Here is a 21,486-nt window from a genome sequence, read left to right as displayed (position 1 = left end):
AAGAAATCTGTTGAACGGTGAGAAAAATCTTGAAACAGATTTATTTAATTTTTTTTTTAAAAAAGTGATTTTTGAAAAAAAATTTCTTCCGCCTTTGTGTCTCGTTTGTCTCGGATTAGAAAATTGCAAAAATAATCAAATCTGATTTAAGATTGTTGGACAATACACATGTTAGCGAAACAAAATAGATAAATATAAATAAACAAATATTTATATAAATAAAATATAAATAGAACAATTTATAATTAAATTGTAAAATACGAAAATCAAACAAAACGGTAATAAAAAGAAATTGAAATAAAGATTTTACGAAATGTTAAGCCCCGTGAAACACAATTTTCTTAAGACAAATTCGGGTTTGACCCTGCAACCCCCTGCACGCGAGACAATGTTACAAGCTTAGTTATTCAATTATCTTTTAAGAGAATTCACATATATAAACACATCTCACACTTGGTATTTAACCAATGTGAGATCTAAGTCTTTACTTTTCTTCAACAATATTTCCAACTAGCTTACTTTGAGCATCAATTTCTCATTCATCACTCAATCATTTTGAGCATATGATAATAAGAAACTATGATTATATAATTTAACTCACCACCTTTACCTATTGAGAATATGCCTCAAAGTTTCCATAAAATGCAACTTTTGCAACACTTACTGAGTTGATGTCACTCTCCAACTGGGTCTCAACTCAGTAAAGAATTTACCAAAAGCTCCTTATTTTAAAAAAACAATAGATATTATTTTGAGGGAAATTTTATATTTTCTTATAAAATCTAAAAATATATATATTTGCATTTGATGGTATTCAAACTCAAAACATTATGATTTTTAATAATTCAATTTTACCATTCTAGCTAAAGCCAAATTTGGTTATTGTATCAAAAACTTTTTAAATTTGTTTCATACTTTTTTCACCTACATCGTGTGTGTTGTAATCTAGTTATAATCATAAATCAAAATATTAATAATACTATTTTATTATATTTTTATAGAAATATCAAAATATTAATGAATTTTAACATTAAATATTTTTTAATTTATAATATCATATCTATAATAAACATTTTATTTCTTAAAAGAATTTTTTATAATAATATTAAACACTTAAATGTATATTTTATTTCTTTATTATTATTATTATTATTATTATTATTATGAAATAATTCATACACCTCTCTTGTTTATTATGAAATCCCAAAGAGTAACATTGATTAAAACTTTGTAAATGATTATCTTGTTTATTAATTAGATATTTGAAATAATATCATAATTTCTTTTATTTAAAAAATAGGGTGAATTTCAATAAAAAAAGTAAACTATATTCAACTGATAGTAATATTTTTTGTTGGTGACTTAATTATGAAAAGTTACAAAATGATCACTTAACTATTTAATTTTATCTTTTTTGTCACCATAGACTAATGATGATAGTTTTTAAAATTGACATAATAGAAACTTTAACCCTCAGCATTTATAAATTATGTCAGTTTAGTCTTGATTATAAAGAAACTAACCCTAAATATTTACGCATTGTTTAACTTTTTTTTAAAAATTTTTGCTTTTATGAGAAAAGATGAAAATTATTATTCTGAATTTTTAGGTATTTCTATTTTTTTTATATTTTCAATCAAATTTAACTGATAATTTTGTTTATTTAGCATTTTAGGTGAAATAGTCACAAAGAAAAATAAAATTGTAAAAAAGACCAAACAACACAATATTTAAATGTCAAGAGTTAGATTTTTTTAGAATTAATACTAAATTAACACAATGTATTAAATGTTAAGGCTTAAAATTGTTATTATGTCAATTTTAGAAGTTATCATCGTTGGTCCGCTGGTGATTAGAAAAGACAAACTTAAATATTTGGGTGACTATTTTGTAATTTTTTATGATAAAAAATTTATTATAATATTAAGTTTTTTGTTACGTTGGTTATGAAGTGAGGAACTTTTTCTATTTCCAAATGTCACTGCATTAAATATAATAATTTTTTTTAATAATGTTCATAATTGGATGGAAATTCAAATTACCTATTAACTAAGTAGAAGTGAAGAATGGAAATTAGATCAAGAATTTTAAAACTAAAAAAAACATGTTTCACGATATTTTTATAAGGAAAAGGTTGTTTGTTTTCCATGACTTTGATTTTTTTTTCTTAGGAAAAGAGTTTTCGTAAAGAAAATGAGTGCCACAGTCATTGCCTAAAACATTTTCTTTGCTTTCTGTTTAATTTTCATTCGTTTTCCCATGAAACTTGAGTTTACTAGTCAAACGTCTATGCTTCTTTTGCATGGAAAATGGTCCATCCATTTTTATCAAATTAAAGCTTTTTAATTGAATTTCGTAAGTCGTCAATATTTTTATAAAAAGATAAATATAATTTTAATATATATATATATATGTGATACGATTAAACTTAAAAGCTTACGAAGAAAGGAACATTAGTTAACAAATATTAGAGTTATTGCACGCTGCACATTCTCTAAAAGAAACTTTCGATTATTGTTTTTAAAATTGAATCAAATCAACCAATTAGATTGGTAACTGATCAAGGTACAAACTTGTTCCTTGCTATAAACACAAGTCAAAGACACAAAAGATGAGTATCCAAGCATAGAAATCAAGAAAAATATTTCTTTATTTTTTCTTATACATATCTCTTAGGTGTTTATTGTCGAATCTTTTTATTATTCTCATTTCAATTCTTTGAGAGAGCTAAACACTTGTAAACTCAAACCTTTGAGAGACCATCATTGTTTACATCTTTACTTGCATTTACAAAAAGCTACTTAAAGTTTTTGAAGTATAAAACATTGAGTAATTTGTAAAGGGTTCTAGTTGAGCTACAAAAACTAGGAAGGGCTCTAGTTTAGCCATAAAAGCTAGGGGGAAGGATTCTATCTAAACCTTAAGAAAAAAAAATGTTGTAAAGGTTATAATTTTTCTTTGAAAGGTAACAATTCAAGTATAGTGAGTTGAGAAATCCTTGGTTGAGATATACTAAGGTAGTGAAGGTAAGCAATTGAGATTTACCTTTGCTCGTGTAACACCCCTAACTCATCTCCGTCGTTGAATTAGTGTTACAAAGTATTATCGTAAAAATCGAATCACTTAACATCACCTAAAAATCAATTAACCAATTTAAAATATTAACATTCCATTCCAACATTTATTCAAAGCATAAATACATTTACGGACCTTAAACTGAGCCTATGGGGCTTTAAAAATAGTTTGAGAACAATCAGGGATCGTTTTGAAACAAAATAGAATATTTTGGAAAAACTGAAAAATTTTAGAGACAGAGGTCATACGGCCATGTGGTCAACCGTGTACAATTCGAATAATGTGGCACACAGCCATGTCCCAGCCAGTGTGCCTGCCCGTGTGGGTATTCGAAATAGGGTTACATGGTCGTGTCACAGGCCGTGTGCCAGACCGTGTGTGCATTCAAAGTTTGATCACACGACCATGTAACTCTTTAAGACCGTGCGGTTCATCTTGCACTTAAAATCTAAATGACAAACGATTGTGTGACAGCCTATGTACTCTCTAAATAACCCTTAATGCAAGCCATTTCAACACCATTTCTTGCAAACCAAACCAAACCATTTCAAAACACTTTCACACATTAAAAACACAATCAAACATACCTAAAGCATGCCAAAATCAATCAACCTCTATGTCTAACTAATATGCCATCACTTGGCACCACAATTCATATACCATATCAATTCAATCTCAAATGCTAAAAGACTAATCTTAAACTTACATCACGTATACTATTTGATCATTTCATTCACATCCCACTTCTACCATAAGTCACCTACATGAATAAATAACTAAAGATACATATTTACGTAGACATTTACAAGCCAAAATCAACGACATGTATATATACAAATAAGCTAGGCATAAGCTCAATCATACCATATTGACAAAATAATATAAAAACTCTTATTACATGTCATTTATAACCTTTAACAAAGTAACCAAAAACTACTAAAAGATGGAATTGTGTGTATGTGAATTGTATAGTTTACCTTTATATATATATATATATATATGAAAGTTTGCTTTTTTTTTTTGAAGAAGGAACTACTTGTTGAAAAGGGAAAGATCTTTCAAAGCCACAAAGGGGCTTAAGGTTGAGAATTTGCCTTTATCCTGACATGACATACCCATCTTTCCTAAACCGATAAAAAAATGTTGACTCCACGAGACCAACAACACATTTTTTTTTCTCTTTTAACAAACAAAAAAATTAGAAATAAAAAACATTAAAACACCACAAAAGCACAAACTTGTCAGATATTTTTCTCTTTTTCTTTAAAAAATAAAAGTTTCGTTCTAGTTTTTATCCTTTGTTAGAAGATAATTTAGAGAAAAAAATCCTGAGTAAGGGAATTAAAAATGACGGAACCAAACGACTTGACAATTAAATTATTTGGAAAAACGATTCCTTTGCCTGAGAAATCTCCAAAAGCAGTCGTAGCAGCAACAATATCTAACATTTATGCTACGTGTGATGATGATTGTAACCATAATAATAATTATAAAAAGGTAAAATGGATTTTTTTTTTCTTTGATTCTTTTGTTTTTTGAGAATTTTGAAGGATGCTCATTGTTTAGAACATGGAAATCAACAATGGGTTGGTTTTTTATTCTTAGTTTTCGCTATAACAATGGTTATGGAGGAATTGGTTAAAGTTTCGTTTTTGGTTTGAGAAATTTGAAGTTTTTGAAAGTTAAATGATTGATTTGTAGAATTCCCATTGTTAAGAACATGGAAATGAGCAATGGGTTGGTCTTATATATTCTTTTTGGTTGAATTAATCATTATATGCCTATCTATTATGAAGCTTTCTGGGTATCTTTTCTTTGAATTTCAAGAGAATTATATGCTATGATTGAATTCTCTGCAATGAAATTATGAAAATAATTCATTCTTGAAAGAAATTATAGATATAAATTTAGATAAAATTAGTGGTTTCTTTATAACCAATTATGATCCTAATATTTTGTTGCAACATATATTCTTTTAGGACCCTGGCATTAATAAGCTTAGTTGAAAAGCTTTGAATCTTGCCCAACATTATACTAAATCATCAGTTCTTAAGCAACATTTGTAATTTCTATTGTAGTTGTCAAAATGCTGTGCTTGCCATTGGTGTTAAAACTGGTTCTTCATTTATCAAACAAGATAAAATGGAAAGAAACTGCGTTTAGTACTCTCAGATGATTTGTAATTTGCAGTTTTCTATGCTTAAGAGTTTACTATTTAGTATTTTGGTGCTTATGTTTTATTTCCCCTACAAATTATTCAGGACATCGCGGCAGATAAAACGATAGATGCCGAGCATGAACTCGTAGACAGAAAGGAGGACCAATCTAAACAGTACGGTACAGCTCCTCTGGTTGCTTCTGAAGAGTTTATGAATTTGGAGGTGACCTATGGGCCAAGTGACAAGCGTGATGCACTTTCTATCGAGAATGAAAGCACTGGTTTAGAAACTAGTAAAACCGATGAAGATCGTAATGAGACAAGTAACCCAGAAGAAAAAACCTTGAAGAAATTGAACAAAGTTCTTCCATGCCCTCGATGCAACAGCATGGATACCAAGTTTTGTTACTACAACAATTACAATGTGAGTCAACCGCGACACTTTTGTAAGAACTGCCAAAGATACTGGACTGCTGGAGGGACGATGAGGAATGTACCGGTGGGCGCTGGACGTCGAAGGAGCAAGAACTCATCCTCTCACTATCGTCACGTGATTGTCTCTGAGCCCCTGCGGAATGCATGTGATGGTACTGTTCTTACCCTTGGCTCAAACACACTACTTTGTGAATCAAATCAAGTGCTCGTAATGGTGGATTTGTAATGGGGTCCACCATTTGATAATGAAACCAATCGGTAATATTATTACCTTTGGCCCAAACACCCCTTTCTGAATGAATGAATTGCTCGTTATGGTGGATTTGTAATGGAGTCCACATATTCAATGAACAGTACTATTCTTGCCTTTGGCTCAAACACACCCCTTTATGAATCAATGAAATCCTTGTAATGGTGGATTCATAATGGAGTTCGCATTGGCAATGAACCGAATGGCACTATTCTTACCTTTGGTCCAATCACACCCCTTTATGAATCAATGGAATCTGTTTTAAACCAATGCAGATGAAACAATGTGCAATACCACACAAAACAGGTTTCATAGGCCTGAGGAGTTAAATATTCATGTTTCTTATAGACGTGGAAAAAATGGGGTCGAGCATTTGAATGGATCATCGATTGCAACTTCAAATGATGAGGTCTACAAAGCTGGGTCACAAGATCAAATGATGCAGAATTGTCGAAGTTTTCCACCTCATATGCCATGCTTTCCTGGATTCTTTTTGCCTTACTCATGGAATTCAGCTCGGTGGAGCTCACCTCTACCTCCACCGACTTTCTGCCCTCCAAGCTTTTCGATGCCTTTCTATCCCACAGCTCCATACTGGGGTTGTGCTCTACCAACCTCATGGAATGTCCCTTGGCTTCCTCAACCTTCCTCTGAAATGCAAACGGTCCCAAGTTCTGGTTCGAATTCTCTATCATTGGGTAAGCATTCAAGAGACGAGGACATGGGGAAACCATGCAGCATCGGAAAAGATGAACCGGTGAATGAAAACAATGCTGAGAGGTGCCTTTGGATTTCGAAAACATTAAGGATCGGTGATCCAGGGGAAGCATCAAGGAATTCTATATGGGTCACATCGGGTTCAAAGAATGATAAATCGGATTCAATAGGCGATGTAAGACTGTTTAAAGGATTTCAATCAAAGGGTGATGAAAGGAACCAGGTTCTTGAAACATCTCCAATCTTGCAAGCAAATCCAGCAGCATTTTCTAGGTCAATAAACTTCCAAGAGAGCTCATAATCTTTTTGAAGCAAGCTAACTGAAGAGAACAAATCAAGTCTTACTGTTTCTGAAGGCATAGTGTTTAGCTGAAGTAGAAACCATGCGCACACACGCACACACACATATGTATCAATGTATATATTGTTTTCGTTTAGATGGTTTGCAAGTTTTGTGAAATACATATGAAATGGTGAGAGGTAGGATAAGGTAAATGTTTGTACCATAATCTAAGTTTGTATTTCAAATGAAATAGTGATCTAAATTTCAACATCCACAATCTCTTTCATAGCTTAATTGATTAAGATAAGTCTTTGTAGTCCTTAGGACCATAAGCTGCAAATAGCTCTGCAAGAAACCAATTTTTCCTTCTAGAATTGCATCCCATGTCTTTGCATAGTTGATCATTACAGTATATTTGGAGCAATGTACTCACACAAGACCTTCCATAGCTCTCTTTCTCATCCCTTCTCTTGCATTTTTCCCACTCCATAACATTCTCTTCCATCTTACTTATTGTTGGTAACGTGAAGTTTCCTGCAAGAAAATGTGCTAACCATTTGCTTCTCATTTCAGTGGAATACAGGATTGCTGGACTATCTGCATATCCAAGTATCGCTAGCTGTGGGATTTGAGGATGAATGCATTCCCTGCAATAATAAAGATAAATGGGCATGCATGTCCTATATGATGTCCCAGCCTAAAAAGAAGCCAAAAGATACCTGTAGAATGGGGTTGATGACACAGCAATACATTTTTGGAACAAAGTTGAGCTGAACATGTTCTTCAACTTTTCTTCACTTTTGTATCCAGTGGCAAGAATTACGATATCAGACAACAGAGGTTTAGATTCGCCTTGTACAATTAAACCATTTCTGCAGAAGCTAAAGCTTTGTGATTTCTTCAAGAAAAGACTGCCATCTTTGATTCTGTCATAGAAATTAGCTGGCAGAACTGTGAACATACATGAAGAAATTTGTTTGAGGAATCTATGTGTTGGTACCATGTTGTATTTCTTCAATGGATACATGTACTTGAGATAGCACTCGATCGACATTGAAAATATCCAGAGCTGGAACACAGTAAGAGCATCAACTGCATGATTGCATGAATATTTTTTCGAAAACACAGGAAAACTTTACTTACCAGAGGTGAAAGCAGCATGGCTAGGAGCCAGATGAAGAAACCTTCACCAGGCTTGTGGATCATTAACTCTGTGAAGCGGTTCAAGCCTTGAAACACAAGTGGGAGTAAATATTCGGGGACAATCCAGTGAGCCGTCTTGAATAGCAGTGTACATGGGTGAGTTGCTCCTTTTTTATAACCATAAAATTATGTCGAGTGTCAAAAGAAAGTAGATTATATACAAAAAAGAGGATTATTCCTAGAGAATGAGACAAGGTTTGTACCGTTTTTGTTAGCAACTTCTGCTGCTATATCCACTGCTGATTTCTGAAATCCAATGACTGTGACTCGTTTTTCTTTGATTAAGTCAGCGGCAACATCATCATCCATTGCAGCATAATCCATGGAATGTAACACCTTGCCATTGAATACTTCAGGTCCTTTGTTCAATGGAAAATCAGGAATATTTGGCAAGTCACTATATCTTCCTATGCAAAGAATCACAAAATCCACTTGGTACACCTGCTTGTCATCATCAGTTGTCAATTCTTGTATACATAGACAAAGCCTAGAATTTTGTACTGGTGAGTGGCTACCTGATCTGTTGGAGCAGAAGCAGATGGATTCTGACCATTTCGTACGGTGAGACGCCATTTCCCCCAGGGAGAAAATGGCTCACCGGAGCCACCCCATAAGTCCCAAGAATGCAAATCTGCAGCAGAGGATGTGACATAATCGATGCATGTTACCTTGGAGTTGAACTTGACCCTAGGAAAGATGTTGAAGTGAAGAGCATAGGCATGGAGGTATTCCAACACTTGGGTGTGATCAGGGTAAGTCTCTTTCACTTCACGAGGCCATGAAAAATCAGAAAACTGATAGAAATCTTTGGGTGTTTGTAGCTTAGTAGACTCTATTGTTTGTGACCAAACTCCACCAATGCCACTCCTTGCTTCAAACACAATGGGATTGAAACCTTTCTCTAGTGTATACTTACATGCCATTAAGCCACTAATTCCAGCACCTATGATGGCTATCCTCTTCTTTTCACTCTCCATTTTGGACTAGTAATAGTGGTCTGGTGTGGTGGCATAGGTGACAAATGCAACAGTTTTTAAAGTGCTTTTTTGACTCCCTTTAGGTCAGTGAGGACAAAACTAAACCGAGTGATCACCGACCTGAAAATAGGGAGAAATGGCATTCAATTTAGAGCTGTTATATCGTCGTCGTCGTCAGCTAAACCATGATGGTATTAGCCATTCAGATGGTTGCAATTGAAGTGGACCAGCTGGTGATATAATGCGAGCCTACTTTTAACAGTACTTTCATTTTCATGATCAACATCTGTCAAAAACTGCAACAAGTCTCGTTATCGATGCATCCCTCATCATACGAAAGACGAATCGGAGGTTTCTTGCATGCAGGTTGAGATAAATCACCTGTTTTAATTCCCAATCCCAAGAGAAAAAGAAAGAACATGCAACAGGCTGTACTTCTTGCTGGCTGTTTTGGTTCAACAGTTGAACTTTTATAAGCAAATCTTAATGCTGTGTATAAATTGAATACTGCAATCTGTTTTTTTTTTCTTTGGCGATTTTATGTAGTAACCAGCTTTGTAATAATTGGCCCACTGTCAAGAGCATTATGTTATAAGCATGAGAGTCACGATTTAATCCCAAGCAACTCCATTCTCCTCCCTCAATTATCAAAAAAAAAAAAAAAACTCAATCACCTTCGGTCTTAATTACATGGCATCTAATAGGTGAATGCTTATTACCCTTACGCTTGTTTGATAAATCATTGAAAATGTTATATTATGATAAGTAATTATATAACTACTTATCACTTAAGGCGTGTTCGATAAACTAAAGAAATAAGCGTTGAAAAATTAAGTATTGAATATTATAAACATTAAATTTATATGATAAAACTATTTGATCATTTATAGAAATTAAGCACTAAATATAATTATTTCAACAACATAAAAAAAACAATGGTTAAACTCCTTTGTAATTTGTGATTGCCATTCCCATCCCTCATTTGTAATTTGTACCCAAAAAAATTAACCTACTAAATATTATAATACAAAGCTTTTGAAGTATCTCACTTTAGTATTCTAAAAGCATCTAATAGTTTTATGGCTAAATTTGCTGAAAATGTCAAAAAAAAAGTATTTTATAAATATTTATAGAAATAAGTCAATTTTGAAGAGAAAAAATAAAAACACGCCCTATATGTCACGCTTTTAGCCACTTCAGCTAAAAGCATGTTCTACAAGATGCGTTTTTTTACTCTTTTCTTTTTAATCATATTAGCTCTTTTGGTCAAATAGTTAAATGTTAGTGATTTTGTTTTAAGTCTGGGTTTGATTCCTCTCCTACTAATTTTTTTATTTCATGTTTTTTTAATTTTTTTAGTTTTAATTAATTTTTTTAATACATTAACTTTTTTAGTTAAATGGTTAAATAATAGTGATTTTATTCTGGAGTCATAGGTTAAATTCCTCTTCTAAACACATTCATATTTTTTATTTCATGCTATTTCTAGCTTTTTTTTTAATTAATGTTTTTAATTGATAAATATATTGTTTTGAAGTTTTTTTTAATTTTTAATTCATCTTTTTAATTAATAACTTTTTTATTTATAAAATCAAATAATTATTGCAAATCTCATTATTTTTTTGAATTACAATAACAGGACAAAACCCGAACAACCAACATGACTAGTAAATTTTTATAATTTTTATATGTGTAATATTTATTTTTCAATCCATATCATGAGTGTAGTAAATTTTAATATTATATATTTTTGTTTGTGTATTTGAAATATTTCACATATAAAATATTTTGAATATCATACTCACAATATAGATGAAAAGAAAAGATATTTGAAATAATTATTTCATTTTATAATGTTAGAAATCACTGTACCCACATTATAGGTGGAAAAGATAAATATTTGACATTAAATGTTATATATAAAGAAAAATATATCAAAAAATTAGTTGATGTTTATATTATATATAAAGGAGTTCTTGATTTCAAATATTGTTAACATAATGATATATATAATAAATTTTTATTATATAATTACATATTTATTATTTGATTTTATAAATAAAAGAGTTATTAATAAAAAAAAACTTGAAACAATATGAAATAAAAAATACAAATGTGAGTAGGAGAGGAATTGAACCTAAAATTCAAGTATAAAACCATTAACATTTAACCATCTAACCAAATGAGCTAATATATAAAAAAAAAGGTAAGAAATGAATGTAGGATGCGTTTTTACTATCTCTCCAAAATCGACATATTTCCCTAAATATCCTAGAAAGTGACCCATTTCCCTTTTTTTTTGGCATTTTCTTCTCTCTTTTTTTGGTAGAAAAAAACAACATTAGGCGATTACATTAATAAGCATATAGCGAACTCATGTAGAATTAATTCTATCCTCCAACAACAAGTCGCGCACTGAAATTGGGGATTCTTCAAAGGAAATTAATCCTACGCCACCATTAAATGCACATTTTGTCGTTTATATATGCATTTAATCCGCAAGACCTCGGAATATTATAAAGATGTACTTTCCAGTTCTGAGTTAGTAACATATGGATAAGTCGTAGTTCCATCATTCTACTATTAGCAACTCCACCGGCTAAAATAGTTTCCACTAGTAAGGCATTGTCACACTCCATGTCAATTTGTCTAAAACTCCTCTCCCAAGCTATGTGCAACCCTTCTAACACCACTCTTGCCTCAACTCTAAAAATTGAATTCTTACCAACCACCATCGAATAGCCATATAATCAGATTACGTCAGAGTCCCTAAATACTCTTTCACTGAAACCTTGGTCAAAATAGTCCATAGTGGCATATGTTAATAGTTAGATAATGAGATTTTGGTTTGATAGTATCTAATTGTACCAAAAATACTTTATATCATACAATAAATAACAAACAATTTTCAAAATTTCAAGGTCCAAACTAGTGTATTGTACTTATAAATTTGGAGATACAAATTTTCAAAAAAAAATTATCAATATAAAGGAGAGAGTCCCACAACTATCGTTTTATTTGTGGAATATCAAGAACATTATACTTAACATGAAAATGACACTAACGATCTTATGACTATTCTCATTATCCAATGGTTGGTGTGATATCATGTGTTCGTTATGATTTTAAGGGTTTAAATGACTTTTTTTTATAATTTATAATTTATAATTTTTATAATATATTTTATTTTTTATATTTTTTATGATTATTTATAATTTTATAAGTTTATATCAATTTTAATACATTTTTATATTTTTAATATTTTTTTATGATTTTTATAGGTTTTTAAGAATTTTATACATTTTTATAAAATTTAAAATATTTTAAACATGTTTTATTAATTTTATAATTTTTTATATTTTTTAATATTTACAATTTTATTACTTTTAATTATTTTCATAAGTTTATATCAATTTTATTTTTTTTATATTTTATAATTTTTTTATTTTCTAATTATTTTTATGGAAAAATATTAGATTAAGCTAGAAGCTACCACATGTCATCATTTGATTAGTCCGTCAATTTATTTTAATGGTTAATGTGGTTAATGATTGAAATCATTGAATGTAACACCCCAAACCCGGCCTAGACGTTATGGCCGTACCTGGCAATGTCACACGATAGTGCTTTTGAAACCTCGTTGTTACGACGAAAACATTCCATGTTATTATTTTTAGTAAACCTTTGTTAGAATTTAAGAAGTCGTCTTTATTCATTTAAAACATTTTTTTGAGACATCCCTCGTTGCGGAAGCTTTAATAAAACAGTCTAAGTGATCATGCATTTAGAAAATACTTTAACTTTTTGAAAACCGAATTTTCTACGACTAGCAGGTTTAAATCCATAAAGTAAAATAAATAAATGAAAACCCAAATTTAAAACCAAAGTCCCAGAGGGTCCTTAAATTACAACCCAAATAATCAATAATAATCAGAGTATAAATCGTAAATTGAAAACCATGAAATCCAAAAATTACTGCAGTCACTGCTGAGTCCTCCGTCGCACCGATCAGTCTAAGTCTGGGGATTACCTGTGCACATTAAACAAAAAGGGTGAGTTTACGTAAACTCAATGTGTAACCCCGTAGAAACAAACGAACAATCAGTATTCACAGTGCACAGTTGAACAGTCTTGGGCCTAAGCCCTTTACAGTATCAGTGACAGTTTAGGCCTTAGCCCATCTCATTACAGTGTCAAAAATGCAATAGGGCCTTAGCCCATCATAGTATCAGTAGCAATAACAGTTATGCAGTAGCAAAACCCTACCTAACCAGCCTCTACACACCATCTTCGTTCAACCCTACACTCCATGTGGGGATATAATCAACCCACCCATCCCTACACTCCAAGTAGTACCGAATACGGCACAAAACAGTAGTTTGCAGCTGAACTGCCAGTAAATTAGGCTTAAAGCCTTTTAGTACACTTCCTCCGAATAACAACCCTCAACCCAATGCAATGCAACATACAATGGATGATATGCTATTATGCAATTTCAGTACATATATTCAGTTCAAATATTAACATGCTCAGTACAGATATCATTTAGTCAATTTCACACATTTAGGTGTCTAAGTAGCGCTTACCGACATTACAGTAGGTTCACAGTCGATTTGGGCGACCCGTGCAACCTTAGAAACAATTCAGTAAAAATGGGCTCACCCGCCAATGTGATCTGCCCATGTGGGCCTACACGCCCGTATGGCCCACTCGGCCCAAATTGGCCTTAGCCGTGTGTTCCATTGTTAATGTAATCCATGCTAGCTAAATATTCATATATGTTTTCACTATTTACTTATATGTTCATTCAAAGTTAACTACTTGAGTCATTGTCACTAAATTATTTATATCTTGAGTTACAAAATTCTAAATTAAGATCCGCTTGATGTTTTTGAAACTAGACTCAAACTCTTTCTATCATAAAATTTTCAGAATTTATAGTTTATTAAATAAGTACATTAAAATCTTCAAATTTATCCCTATTTTACTGTTTGACAGTTTCAACCTTTCCTTATAAAAAATTATTTATCTCTTAGTACAGAATTTGGATGATGTTTCCATTTGTTTCCCTTGAAAATAGACTCATTAGGGATTTAAAAATATAAATTTAAGCCCATAATTATTTTTTTTACAATTTTTGATGATTTTCCAAAATCAGAATAGGGGAACCCGAAATCATTCTGACCTTATCTCACAAAATTTATTATATCTCATAATTTAAAATTTCATTGCTTACAGTGTTTCTCTATGAAAAACTAGACTCAATAAAATTTAATTTCGTATTTTATTCAACCTCTAAATAAATTTCCACTTTTTTGGATGCTTTTTCAAAGTTAGACTACTGCTGTTGTCCAAAACTATTTTAGTGCAAAATGTTGATTTCCAAGTTTATAACACCCTTATTTCCTTTCTCTACAATGTTTTTCACATCATTTTCTCTTATTTCTCTTATTTCTCAACAAAAAGCAATTTTAGCTTTTCGCTGAATCCTGTTTTATGCGTTTCGGGTACACATCTGGTATCGTTTCTAATGCGTAAGCACTCCTAAGCCTCAAGAACTTAAAAATCGACCAACATATCTCCAAATTAATCACTTAATTTGTTTTTAATCAACCAATTTCAGAAGGAACTCGACTAAAAACCTAACAAAACCCTTACCTCGCTTGAGTAACCACGACTTCGCACAATCACAACGTCAATTCAAAACCACCGGCCCCTTGATTAACTCTTAAAGACCAAAAAGAAATCCCCTTTTTAGAGATTAACTAAGAACGATTAACAATAGAAAAAACCGTTACTTACCAAACATGTGCAACCAACGATGAACAATCAAATTAATTGGACAAAAAAAGAAAGATACGAAAGGAGAAAAAATAATGGAAATTTTGGCAGCAGCTAGGGGAAAGAATCGACAGAGGAGAGAAAAAGAAGAAGAAGAATAAGAAAACGTCAGAAAAAGTTTGGGAAATTGGAGAGAAAACTGAAACTCTATTTTTTTTTTGCAACAAAAAGATAATCAAATTATTTTCTGATAACCTCTCCCCAATTATCTTCTAAAATCACTCCCTATTAACCTACTAAAACAAAACTACTCATAATTTTGCCCCAACACAACTCTTAGCCGAAATTGGAGCAAAAATACTATCTCTACGCCATCACAGAGAACTAAACACAGGACCTCTAACATTCCACTTAGCCACCAGACCAGTAGACCCATTCTGATATAAACTTACCAACAATTAAACCTAAGCCCTTTGCACAAAGTTAAGGCTTTATTTATAAAAATACCAAAATTTGCCCAAGTAAGGCTTGAATTTGGGGTCTCATATACACACTCAGAACACTTAACCATTGAAATAGATACCCAATTGTGTGTCACACATACACGAAATCAAAAATTAAAATTTTAGGGTGTTACAACTCTACCCCCTAAAAGAAAATTGCGTCCTCGAAATTTACCTGATCAAAAACAGATGAGGATACTTCTAACGCATCGCATCCTCAGTACTATGATTACGCAACAAAACCTTCACCAGAGGGATAGACTTCCTTTGCAGAACCTTAACGTCACGATCAAAAATCTAAACTGACTCCTCCTCAAAGGTCAATTTTGGCCTCACCTTAATCTCCTCAATAGGAACAATATGAGTAGGATCAGAGTGATAGCGCCTCAACATAGAGACGTGGAACACGTCATGAATCTGATCGAACTCCGGAGGTAGCTCCAATTGATAAGCAACTGGTCTCACTCGCTTCAGAATACGATAATGTCCAATAAACCTAGGGCTCAACTTGCCCTTAGGACCAAACTTCAGTATCTTCTTCTATGACGAGACCTTGAAAAATATGAAGTCCCCCGCGAAATACTAAATCTTTCGACGCTTTAGATCCGCATAGGATTTCTGTATGTCAAATGCCGCTTTTAGACGATCCCGAATCAATCTAACTTTATCCTCAGTCTCTGATACTAACTCAGGACCTAGAAAACGTCGCTCACCCAACTCAGTCTAACATAAAGGAGTGCGACACTTACGACCATACAGTACCTCGTAAAGTGCCATTTTGATGCTACACTGGAAACTATTATTATAGGCGAACTCCGCTAGCGACAGATAATCCTCCCAACTACCTCGAAAATCAATAGTATAGCTCTTAAATCTGAGCCTTAAGCTCCACAAGCTCTTTCGGGGCCATTCGATAGGGAGCGATCGACATCAGAGCTGTACCTGGAAGTAGCTCAATCCCAAATTCCAACTCACGATTCGGAGGTAACCCCAGTATCTCCTCCGAAAAGACATCTAAAAAATCCTTTACTACTTTGATATCCTTAACTGTAGAATCCCCAGAATTTGAAACATTTACGTAGGCTAAGAATACCTCACATCCCTTACGAATCATCTTCTTTGCCACTAGTGCAGAGATCACATTAGATAAGTAATTCCAGCGTTCTCCAATAATGACTACCTCCTCAGTCCTTAGTACGACCCTCTTAGTTGCACAATCCAAGCTAACACGATGCTTAACCAACCAGTCCATCCCCAGAATTAGGTCGAACACCCTAAATGGAAGCACTATCAAATCAGCCAGGAAGATTGCCCTTTGTACCTCTAAAGGAACATCCCTATACAGTTTACTAACTCTAACAGAGTGCCCTAACGGATTCAGTACCGTAACCTCACTCGTAGTGCTCTCAACTAAAATCTTCAAGTTTCCAGATATGTTGCTAGCTATGTATGAGTTAGTAGACCTTATGTTTATCAAGGTAATATACGGTGCATCAAGAATAAAGAATGTACCCGTGATGACTTCCAGAGTATCTCCATTCTCTCGAAAATAAGCAGCATAAACTAGGGTCGGTTGTCTCGCCTCAGCCTGTCCAGTACCTCTGCTCAATGCTCTTAGCCCACGACCCATACCATTACCATCTCTGGCCTGCCCACGCCCCTTGGTGGCTGCTGCACTACCCTATATGGCTGCGTCGTACCAGTATTCAGAGGTTGCCTCTGATCGGCCCTCAGCGGACACTCTCTAATACGGTGCTCTAATGACCCACACCGCAAGCACGCTCTAGTAATTCTCCAACACTCGTCCTGATGGCGTCTACCACAATCAGTACATAGCTGCAATCTAGTAACAGTAACGGGGGGTCTAACTCCAACCGACCCATCAACTTTGGCATTTTTCTTAGGCCTCTGTGCAGAACTCGAAGGCTTCGAATCCCTCTTGTTCTTATCCCTCTCGCGGTCATAATTCTGGCGCTCAGCGCCCTTAACCTCCTCGACGATCTTCGCCTTCTCTACCAGTGCAGAAAAATCATGCTCCTTCTGTAGAGCTATCAAGACTCTCAAATTATCTCTGAGCCCATCATCAAAATGATTACATCACTCATACTCAGAGGCCACCATACCTCACGCATAGCATCTCAATCGCAAGAACTCGGCCTCATACTCGGCCATCGATCGATCTCCCTAAGTCAGATTCAGGAATTCCCTCTTACGGGAATCCACGTAGCTCGCCCCCACATATTTCCCCTGGAAGGCGGTTTTAAAGAACTCTCAGGTTAGAAATTCGGGCTGAGTGCCCTCCTTAATAGTAAGTCATCACTGATAAACCTCATCCCTCAACAATGAGACTGCACCCTTTAATTTCTACTCTAGGGTGCAGTCTAAGTCATCCATGATCCTCTCCGTGGCCTCAATCTAGTACTCAGCCACATTAGAGGCAACTTCAATGACACCCCTGAAGAGCTCAGCTCCATTGGACTTGAGTCGTTCCGTAGCTGACCCTCGGCTTCCAGATCTAGTATTGGGCTCAACAACCCTCTCCAAAATCCTTAACATAGCCTGGGACAATGCGTTGTCCCCAGCCATGCAATCTTGAGACCCAGCCTTAGTAGCAGTCAATACTAGCATCTTACTCGTATCCAAATTCGGTATGCTACCCAATGAAGACAGCTCAGCTCGAGCTTCTCTGCGGCCTCTACCTCGGCCTCTAGTACCCTGTCCGCGGATACCTCGTGCGCTCATTGTCTAATCACGTTTATCTGTATTAATATTTTTATGAATTAGTTACAGTTCCAGTGTTTATAAACAGATGTTTTATGTAAAACAGTAGCAGTTATTTAGAGTTCGTTTTCGTAAATCGTAGTCTCACTATAGTTTTCAGTTTCTCTACAATTTTTAGTATACACTAACTAGAGTGTTTTTAGTACAATTTATTATTTATAATAATTCTAGAATATACTATGCATAACAGTTTCAGTTTAAAACAAATCATAGTTCAGAATACTTGCAAGATTGGCACTGGAAACTCAGTGTACCACTTACTCAGTAAAAACATTTCAAATTATTTAGAAATTAATTAATTTTTTGAAAGCTCATTTTTTTTATAAAACTCATAATCTACAGTCGAGTTTTACAACCTAGCTCTGATACCACTAAATGTAACACCCCAAACTCAGCATAGACGTTATGGCCGTATCTAGCAATGTCACACGATAGTGTTTTTGAAACCTCGTTGTTACGACGAAAATATTTCATGTTATTATCTTTAGTAAACCTTTGTTAGAACTTAGGAAGTCATCTTTATTCATTTAAAACATTTGTTTTGAAACATCCCTCGTTGCGGAAGCTTTAATAAAACAGTCTAAATGATCATGCGTTTAGAAAATACTTTAACTTTTTGAAAACCGAATTTCCTATGACCAGCAGCTATAAATCCATAAATTAAAATAAATAAATAAATACCAAAATTTAAAACTAAAGTCCCAGAAGGTCCTTAAATTATCGCCCAAATAATCAATAATAATTAAAGTATAAATCGTAAATTGAAAACTATGAAGTCCAAAAATTACTGTGGTCACCGCTGAGTCTTTCGTCACACCAATCCGTCTAAGTCTGGGGATTACCTGTGCACATTAAACAAAAAGGGTGAGTTTACGTAAACTCAGTGTGTAACCCCGCAAAAACAAACGAACAATCAGTATTCACAGTGCACAGTTGAACAGTCTTGGGCCTAAGCCCTTTACAGTATCAGTGACAGTTTAGGCCTTAGCCCATCTCATTACAGTGTCAAAAATGCAGTAGGGCCTTAGCCCATCACAGTATTAGTAGCAGTAAAAGTTATGCAGTAGCAAAATCCTACCCAACCAGCCTCTACACACCATCTTCGTTCAACCCTACACTCCATGTGGGGATATAATCAACCCACCCATCCCTACACTCCAAGTAGTACCGAATACGGCACAAAACAGTAGTTTGTAGCTGAACTGCCAGTAAATTAGGCTTAAAGCCTTTTAGTACACTTCCTCCGAATAACAACCCCTAACCCAATGCAATGCAACATACAATGGATGATATGTTGTTATGCAATTTCAGTACATATATTCATTTCAAATATTAACATGCTTAGTACAGATATCATTCAGTCAATTTCACACATTTAAGGGTCTAAGTAGTACTTACCGACCTTACAGTAGGTTCACAGTCGGCTTAGGCGACCCGTGGAACCTTAGAAACATTTCGATAAAAATGGGCTCACACACCCATGTAATCTGTCCGTGTGAGCCCACACACCCGTGTGGCCCACTCGGCCCAAATTGGCTTTGGCCATGTGATCCATTTTTAATGTAACCCATACTAGCTAAATATTCATATATATTTTCACTATTTACTTATATGTTCATTCAAAGTTGTCTACTTGAGTCATTGTCACTAAATTATTTATATCTTGAGGTACAGAATTCCAAATTAAGATCCACTTGATGTTTTTAAAACTAGACTCAAATACCTTTTTACCATAAAATTTTCAAAATTTATAGTTTATTAAATAAGTACATTAAAATCTTCAAATTTATCCCTATTCTACTATTTGACAGCTTCAACCTTTCCTCACCAAAAAATATTTATCTCTTAGTACAGAATTTGGATGATGTTTCCATTTTTTTCCCTTGAAAATAGACTCATTAAGGATTTAAAAATATAAATTTAAGCGCATAATTATTTTTTTTTACAATTTTTGATGATTTTTCAAAGTTAGAATAGGAGAATCCAAAATCATTTTGACATTGTCTTACAAAATTTATTATATATCATAATTTACAATTCCATTACTTACAGTGTTTCTTCTATGAAAAACTAGACTACTGCTGCTGTACAAAACTATTTTAGCACAAAATGTTGATTTCCAAGTTTATAACACCCTTATTTCCTTTCTCTACAATTTTTTTCGCATCATTTTCTCTTATTTCTCTTATTTCTCTTATTTCTCGCCAGCAAGCAATTTCAGCTTTTCATCGAATCTCGTTTTCTGCATTTCGGGTACACACCTGGTATAGTTTCTGATGCGTAAGCACTCCTAAGCCTCCAGAACCTAAAAATCGACCAACATATCTCCAGATTAATCACTTAATTCATTTTTAATCAACCAATTTCAGAAGGAACTCGACTAAAAACCTAAAAAAACCCTTATCTCGCATGAGTAACCATGACTTCGCACAATCTCAACGTCGATTCAAAACCACCAGCCCCTTGATTAACTCCTAAACACCAAAAAGGAATCCCTCTTTTTAGAGATTAACCAAGAATGATTAACAATAGATAAAACCATTACTTACTAAACACGCGCAACCAATGATGAACAAATGAATCAATTGAAAAAAAAAGAAAGAAAATGGAAGGGGAAAAAATAATGGAAATTTCGACAGCAATTAGGGGAAAGAATAGGCAGAAGAGAGAAAAAAAAAGAAAAAGAAGAAGAAAACGTCAGAAAAAGTTTGGGGAATTTTCTGATAACCTCTCCCTCTAACCCACTAAAACACAACACTCAGAATTTTGTCCGAACACAACTCTTAGTCAAAATTGGAGCAAAAATATTGTGTCTACACAATCATAGAGAATTGAACATAGGACCTTCAATACTCTAACACTCCACTTAACTACCAAACCAGTAGGCCCATTCTAATATAAACTTACCAACAATTAAACTTAAACCCTTTGCACAAGGTTAAGGCTTTATTTATAAAAATACCAAAATTTACTCAAGTAAAGCTTGAACTTGGGACCTCACACACACACTCAGAACACTTAACCATTAAAGCAGATACCCAATTGTGTGTCACATATACACGAAATCAAAAATTAAAATTTTGGGATGTTACATTAATAGAGGGGTTTAATTGATTATTTTAATCAATGACAGAGACTCAATTGTGTGTGAATTTAATATAAGGGCTTAATTGATTTTTTTGCATTTTCTTAAGGACTTTTTTGACATTTGAGCCAATAAAATAAATTATCAAAACTATTAAAATTATTCAATATCCATATCTTACAAATAATTTTAAGTAATTATTACATATTACATAAGGCAATTAAGTAATTTTAACTGA

At 33.5% G+C, this 21,486-nt stretch overlaps 3 protein-coding genes across 3 annotated transcripts; 1 reads left to right on the top strand and 2 right to left on the bottom strand.

Annotated features, from left to right (window-relative positions):
* The first annotated feature begins 5,098 nt into the window (after window positions 1–5,098).
* Window positions 5,099–7,186, top strand: LOC107889867 (cyclic dof factor 3). The gene is made up of 2 exons (XM_041077650.1): window positions 5,099–5,820; window positions 6,194–7,186. Exons 1-2 carry the CDS (start codon window positions 5,445–5,447, stop codon window positions 6,934–6,936), a joined length of 1,119 nt encoding a protein of 372 aa, XP_040933584.1. The 5' UTR covers window positions 5,099–5,444; the 3' UTR covers window positions 6,937–7,186.
* On the bottom strand, window positions 7,065–9,338 carry LOC107888587 (probable flavin-containing monooxygenase 1). The gene is made up of 5 exons (XM_016812750.2): window positions 8,637–9,338; window positions 8,325–8,562; window positions 8,062–8,228; window positions 7,638–7,987; window positions 7,065–7,565 (listed from the first exon to the last, which is right to left on the bottom strand). The coding sequence occupies exons 1-5, from the start codon at window positions 9,096–9,098 to the stop codon at window positions 7,217–7,219; spliced, it is 1,566 nt and encodes a 521-aa protein (XP_016668239.2). The 5' UTR covers window positions 9,099–9,338; the 3' UTR covers window positions 7,065–7,216.
* Window positions 9,339–16,250: 6,912 nt separating this feature from the next.
* LOC107889868 (uncharacterized) lies at window positions 16,251–18,124 on the bottom strand. The gene is made up of 3 exons (XM_016814417.1): window positions 17,805–18,124; window positions 17,021–17,453; window positions 16,251–16,970 (listed from the first exon to the last, which is right to left on the bottom strand). Exons 1-3 carry the CDS (start codon window positions 18,122–18,124, stop codon window positions 16,251–16,253), a joined length of 1,473 nt encoding a protein of 490 aa, XP_016669906.1.
* Between the last annotated feature and the right edge of the window lie 3,362 nt (window positions 18,125–21,486).

Source organism: Gossypium hirsutum, chromosome A09, assembly GCF_007990345.1.
Source record: "Gossypium hirsutum isolate 1008001.06 chromosome A09, Gossypium_hirsutum_v2.1, whole genome shotgun sequence".
NCBI lineage: Eukaryota > Viridiplantae > Streptophyta > Magnoliopsida > Malvales > Malvaceae > Gossypium > Gossypium hirsutum.
This window is presented reverse-complemented; position numbering and strand designations above follow the sequence as displayed.

Coding starts and splice junctions, on each gene's coding strand:
- LOC107889867 (XM_041077650.1), top strand. CDS start 5,445: ATGAATTTGGAGGTGACCTATGGGCCAAGTGACAAGCGTGATGCACTT. Junction 5,821..6,193: donor CCTGCGGAATGCATGTGATG/GTACTGTTCTTA, acceptor AAACCAATGCAG/ATGAAACAATGTGCAATACC.
- LOC107888587 (XM_016812750.2), bottom strand. CDS start 9,098: ATGGAGAGTGAAAAGAAGAGGATAGCCATCATAGGTGCTGGAATTAGT. Junction 8,229..8,324: donor AGAAGTTGCTAACAAAAACG/GTACAAACCTTG, acceptor GTTATAAAAAAG/GAGCAACTCACCCATGTACA. Junction 7,566..7,637: donor TCATCAACCCCATTCTACAG/GTATCTTTTGGC, acceptor TTATTATTGCAG/GGAATGCATTCATCCTCAAA.
- LOC107889868 (XM_016814417.1), bottom strand. CDS start 18,124: ATGAGCGCACGAGGTATCCGCGGACAGGGTACTAGAGGCCGAGGTAGA. Junction 17,454..17,804: donor GTTGCCTCTAATGTGGCTGA/GTACTAGATTGA, acceptor TGATGGGCTCAG/AGATAATTTGAGAGTCTTGA. Junction 16,971..17,020: donor GCGTGGGCAGGCCAGAGATG/GTAATGGTATGG, acceptor GGTACTGGACAG/GCTGAGGCGAGACAACCGAC.